The following is a 5,981-nucleotide window of genomic DNA, read 5'->3' as shown; positions in this document are numbered from 1 at the left end:
TTTAAGAAACAAAATTCCCCACTCTTCTCTTGGAACATTTTCTTTCAGCCTGAAGACGGATGAGTTTGTCACAGTTAATAGTTTGCTATGTTAACTACGAAGGAAATGTAAAAAATGTGACCACGTGCCGAGCTGAGTAGTAACTGGTTACATTTAATCAAGTCATTAAAACATACTTCCAGGAGTTTTTTTTTTTTTTTTTAACCACACAGACACTTCCTACTTCAACTTAATATCATGGAATAATGATATTTCACACAGGATAACTGAAGACTGAGATTTTGATGCTGTAAGTTACGGATCAATAAGTTTTACTGGCGTGGGACCCAAAAGGTTTTCAATGTGGCCTCCATTTTTAGCCAAAAATAAAAATGGATCAAGAAAACGAAAAAAATCCTAATCATACTATGAATCCCACTCATTTCTGTCCAAATCACAGAGATGCCTGTTCGCTTGGGATTAGTTTCATCACAGGAGTTTGGATGGATGGATGATTTGCGGGGAAATTTTTACTTTTCAAATTACTGACATAACCGATTTGCACAATATTAACAACACAGACAATCTCTGCAATTATTACAAATAGCATGTGGAAAAACTGCACATAAATAGAGCTTTACTTGTGTACAATTTCTGGCATTTCTGGAGGTACAACTTCTTCTGAGTTTTTATTTTTTAGAAAAATGTTAAAACACATCAGTGATTTTACTCTGAATAAGTCCTGGAGAATGTAATTAATTCTTTGCTCGTATAAATCATACATTCAGATAATTTAGTCTGAATACATCTAAATCTGATCAAGGAATTTTGGACATGTAAAGGGCCATCAGAATAAAGGGTGAGGAGACAGGACACAAATGAATGCCATGCTTTTCAATTTTTTGTTTTAAATTTTTTTTATATTTTTCTTCAGTTCCAAATATGAACAATGCTTTGTCACCTTAAATTTGTTGTTGTAACATGAAAAAAGATAAAAAGGGGGATGGACACTTTTGCAAGTATTTGTGCAAACCCAGAAGAAGCTTGACGTACTTTACCTTTCTACTGACCTTCCGAGTCAACGCCGCCCAGCTGGTCCAGGCTGTCTGAGCTCACTGATGATGCAGAGTCCACGTTTTCAGAGTCCGAGTGTTCCTGCTCCAGTTCAGGTAACCTGATCGCTATGTCCAACCTGCAAGGAAAATACAAAATAACGACACAATGTTGCACCAAATCTTTTCATTTCAGCAATTTAAGGAATAAAAAAATAACAGTGTTTGTTTACTTCTCTTGCTTGATTGATTTGATTCTTTCAATGATGGTGCTGTCGGACTCATCAGACTGCAGTAGGTGTGGAACCTTCTGCTCAGCTTCGGGTTGAACCTTCAGGGTCAACAGATGAAAAATAGCATCTTGGATAATTCTGGTACATTTACAGAAATGTTAATTATTATGAATTGTCCCGACCAAATAAATTAAAAGGGCAATTTTATGTCTTTTCCATGCAATCCAGTAAACAAGTAAAAACATATATATATATATGTTATATATATATAACAAAATTTTCCCTTTGGAATTTAACGACTTGAAATTGGACCTCCGTCTCTTTAAAAACTCTTTTAAAAGCTCTTTCTGAAACTCTGCCTTCAGGAAGTCATCACAACATTGCTCCTCTTTAACATTTTTATAATGACATCAGCTAATGAACATTTAAACAAGGTGTTTGCTAATTGCTGCTGCTGCTAGTCTGAAGGAGCTGAGTGGGGATGTGGCGGTGGAGGGCTTCTCTGTGAAAGCTTGGAAACTGATGCTCCAAGGAGGAGCTGCACCCTGAAGGCGGAGCTAGGGCCACCCAGGTGTTTTGCACAGTTGAATGGTTGCCATGGAGATCGAAGGATTTCTCAAACATGCATGTAAGACTGTATGTACTTTTTAAATGAGGAAATAACATTATAACATAATGTAAAGCTTAAAAAGTGAATTTTTCAAAACACTGCCTCCTTAAAATTTAAATTTCTGAAGGCTTGTCACTGATTTAGACAAAGATGGGAACAATGTCTTTGTGAGCAAGTGGCAGTTTTGTACAGTCATTTAGAAAAAGAGATGCTAATGATAAGATGCATATTTTTTGCTATCATGTAGTCAGAAGGATGCAGACGAGGTCAGGATATTGTTTCAGGAAATTATTCAAATTACAATCAGAGGCCTTTTTGGTTGTGCCTCTGTGGTCTCACCGTGTTTTGTCTCCTTAGTTTGAGTTTATGGACAGCCTGGGCCTCGGCATATTCCAGCTCCTGAATGTCTTGCATCTTCTCGTTGTAGCGCTTCAGCTGCTCATTGATCAGGATCTCCAAACATCTGCATGAAACATTACGTTTTACAAATACTTGTACGTTATTAAATAAACCCTTACCAGGATGAAAGGTTATAGTAGTATGCTAGTATGGTTACTTACAGGGTACTTTTGGGCACATCCTTCATACAAAGTAAAGGGTCACTTATATCAGCTGAGCGCAGGATGCAGGGAGCAAACACAATAGCCAGAGATGTTGGTGACATCTTATTGTGCTTCTCTTCCTTTGCAACCCTGAAACAGACACTGGTTAAAATCTAAGGCTTTAATCACTTAAATGAGAAGCAAGCGTCTTCTTACTTGACAAGGTGGAAAATAAGCCGCTCCAAAGTGTGGTAATTAGCAGGAGGAAGCTCATCGACCTTTTGGTATACAGCCCTTATTCTCTCCTGATTCTCTGGCAGCTCTGCATGTTGAGGAAAAGGGGAGTTAAATGATTTTCAAATGATCTGAATTGCAAAACAAACTTACAAACAAAACGTAAAATATGTAAATGTTCTGTCACCGGCAGCATGCAGGAAGTCGTTGTAGAGAGGAAATGTCATGAGGGGTTCAGGAAGCTCTCTAAGCCAGCGCTTGACGAGGCCGGTGATGGTGTGGATGGGGTAGTTATCCAAACAGACATTTTCAGGATCTGATGGAGCAAGATTAGAGACAAAACTTTTGTTTATCTCTTTAAGTTAAAGGAAAAAGGAAAAAATTAACAAGAATGTGGCTCGTTACTGAAATATTTTAGAACCAGGACCTTAAAACAAAATAAGAAAAAAAAAAGTATTTGTACAGTTTCAATTTGTCAAGATAACTGGAACTGCGCTAATATTTAAAAAAGGAAACGAGTTAAAGCGCCTCTTTGTATGCGAACTTTTTTTTTTTTTTTTTTTTACCAATCTGCAAAATCTGGTGTAGCTCCTTCGCTCGGCAAGCTGCCCCAGACTTTCGGTAAATGCCCTCGGTGTAGAGGCCGTTCAGCTCCACATGCATCAGCAACAACTCCACCACTTTGGGCACTGGGTTGGTTTTACTGGTCAGGACGCACACTTGAACTCCAAAGTGTAGTGAGCCTTGCACACTGTCATCCTGACACATATAAAGACCAGGAGGAGTTATACTAACAAGAAGATTGGAGAAAATGAAAATAATCCACTGATGAAGATTTAATAGGTTTTTAAAAAGGTTGAGCTCTCACCATCTTGGAACGCCGTGTTGAGCAGTCTGTGATGATTTTGTCGAGACATTTCTTGTGACAAATGAACTTGCAAGCTAAAATGGAAACAGATGACCTTTAGTTTTACACATAAACAGTCTGTTCTCACTGGAGCGCAAGTCCACACAGACATTTTTAAAATTCCAGTTTGCTAAGTGGGAAAAATAATCTGAAGCCAAAACATTGATTTATAGAAAGTCTAGTTGCCACATTTATTAACAACCCAGCTGTTGCACAGACAGGAAGGGACCAAGTTTCTTCACACATAAGTCATGCATCCTTTCTTCTCTTTTCTTCTTTTTCATTCTATGAATTGAAACAACCATAAATGTTTGTTGACTTTATGGCCAGTGAATCATATCTGTGATAATTTGGTCTTATACTTTATACCAATAACCTGCTGAAAGACACTTTAGACTTTTATTGAAAATTTTATCATATTTCACTCCAACAAGCTTCCCAAAGCCCACAGCATCACACTTCCTCCACCATAATTAACCTTTTTTCTTGGATGTGTGTTCATTAGTCTCATTAGACCAAAGCAACACTTTGGTTATTAAAGCTGCACAATGTACTGCAAATATATGGACATTGCAATCTCAGTGCAATAATTGTTGGCTAATATATTCTAAGTTTCATAAACTGTCAATGTAGCATTTAGACAGTCGACAGCTACCAACACCAGACCGGGTATTATTAGAACCTCCCAACAATTCAACTTTGATTCTTTGGGTCACAATTTGCATTAAAAATACCTAAGATTTTGATTTAGTAATAAGTAGTGTATTAATTTTATGTATTTCTTATTTTTCCATTTTTCCTGCCCATATTAAGAGCCATGGTGGTATTTATTACTTTAAAAGGGCATAGATTCACATCTTTGAGCAGTAAAATATCTGAAAATAAAACAGTAGCACAAAAACACTTGTGCTCAATATGGAGTACTTTAAGAAAAGTTTATGCAAAAGTAAATAATTCTTTTTGTGGAAACTGAGATAATTCACAATATTTCCATTAGTCCTCACCAGTTGGTGGTGATAATGCACAATAAATCAACTGGGTTACAGTTATTCCATCCTGACTTGAAATGCATGCTCTCTCGCCTTTCCCATTTTGAATAGTATCAAACAGATAGTTATGATCCACAAAAACCGCAAATCATTGAATTCCAATTGGAAGTTTCCCTACAATAAACACTTGAGTACAACAATAAAAGTACTCAAATGTTGATTCTTCAAAATGTTCCAGTGTGAGATCACATAATAGCAATAAAACATTAACTTATTTTATAACTTTATACACATTTAACCAGGTCTACCAATAAGATTGGAGGATATTTACTTGTGTTTGCATGCTTTAAAAAACAACAGACATATTATATACAGATTATCTACTCACCGCTGCACATGCAAGCTTTCTCCATTACCCAGATGAAGGAATTACACAAGTCACACGACTGCATGATGTTCACCTGGTATGTGCTGAACAGATGATCCAGAGGATTATCAATCTGCAGACACAAAAATGACAGAAACAACTTCAGTTTATTCAATATGTTCATTAGGAATAAACTCAGATAAGATGTTTAACTTACACATTTCTCATTTTTTTTCCTCTTCTTTCCCGTCCTGGTCGTCTGAATGAAGGGAGAAGTTAATTTTCTGAGAGAACTAACAAAAGATCTTTACTCTCTCCATGAAGACTGATGAATGAAAACATAATATCTACCTTGGCTGGTTCGGACTCGCCTCGTTTATTTTCGGCTCTGATGAATCCGTCCAGCACAGACTGGAACAAGTTGACCACTAGAGAGACCTCTGACTTCTTACCTCGTCCTGACAATGCACTCACTTTGTTACGGTAGTCATTCATTAGGCTTTTGTAGCAAACTTTGGGCTTCTATGGGTCAAAAAATTAATAAGAATTTGTTAAATAAAATAGAAATAAAAAAATGAAACAACTAGAAAGTCTTCAAAGTGACTTACTTGTAAGGAGTACATGGTTTTGATGGTTTCCCTGAACTCCATAGTGGCAGAGAGGAAAATGCCCTCCGTTACGGACAGTTCTTTCACTCTTGATTGCAACTCATTCACCTGACAAAGTGATGAAATTATAAATTACAAGTTGACGGGACGCAAGAGAATAATTCAAAGAGCAGCACAAAACGGGTTTCAAGCTATCCGTCTCAAAACCAACGTTGCTAAATGTTACCTGATTCCCAAGGAACTCATCAAGGTGTCGTAGCTCATTGGGATCGGTGATCTCTCGGTCCAGAGACGCGTCCGCCTGAAGCGCTCGCGTGGCTCGGCTGATATAAGGAAATTTTCGCTGGACCCTCGATTCGTTGGAACCAGTCATGTGGTAAGATTGTGGAGAGAATCTTGGCAACGTTACTGCAGATGAGAGACACGACATGTGTACCATGCTTGGTCTGTGCTTTGAAAC

General features: G+C 37.5%; 1 protein-coding gene across 3 annotated transcripts in view; it reads right to left on the bottom strand.

The window, feature by feature from the left end:
• LOC103146071 (myosin IXb) overlaps positions 1-5,981 on the bottom strand; it is a 39,400-nt gene that overhangs the window by 1,499 nt on the left and 31,920 nt on the right. For 2 of the 3 annotated variants that reach the window (XM_016677267.1, XM_007563806.2), the window contains 13 exons: positions 5,748-5,929; positions 5,522-5,629; positions 5,265-5,435; positions 5,131-5,172; positions 4,935-5,046; positions 3,519-3,592; positions 3,217-3,409; positions 2,838-2,966; positions 2,633-2,738; positions 2,435-2,566; positions 2,214-2,337; positions 1,265-1,362; positions 1,050-1,171 (listed from right to left, as the gene is read on the bottom strand). In XM_016677267.1, coding sequence (XP_016532753.1) covers positions 1,050-1,171; positions 1,265-1,362; positions 2,214-2,337; positions 2,435-2,566; positions 2,633-2,738; positions 2,838-2,966; positions 3,217-3,409; positions 3,519-3,592; positions 4,935-5,046; positions 5,131-5,172; positions 5,265-5,435; positions 5,522-5,629; positions 5,748-5,929 — 1,593 coding nt within the window. Of the gene's footprint in view, positions 1-1,037; positions 1,172-1,264; positions 1,363-2,213; positions 2,338-2,434; positions 2,567-2,632; positions 2,739-2,837; positions 2,967-3,216; positions 3,410-3,518; positions 3,593-4,934; positions 5,047-5,130; positions 5,173-5,264; positions 5,436-5,521; positions 5,630-5,747; positions 5,930-5,981 lie in introns of all 3 variants that reach the window. The other variant, XM_007563804.2, reaches the window with a different exon arrangement.

The sequence above is a fragment of the Poecilia formosa genome, unplaced genomic scaffold (genome assembly GCF_000485575.1).
Source record: "Poecilia formosa unplaced genomic scaffold, Poecilia_formosa-5.1.2 Scaffold151, whole genome shotgun sequence".
In the NCBI taxonomy this organism is placed as follows: Eukaryota; Metazoa; Chordata; class Actinopteri; order Cyprinodontiformes; family Poeciliidae; genus Poecilia; species Poecilia formosa.
Note: the sequence above shows the minus strand (reverse complement) of the source record. Positions and strands in the feature narration are given on the sequence as shown.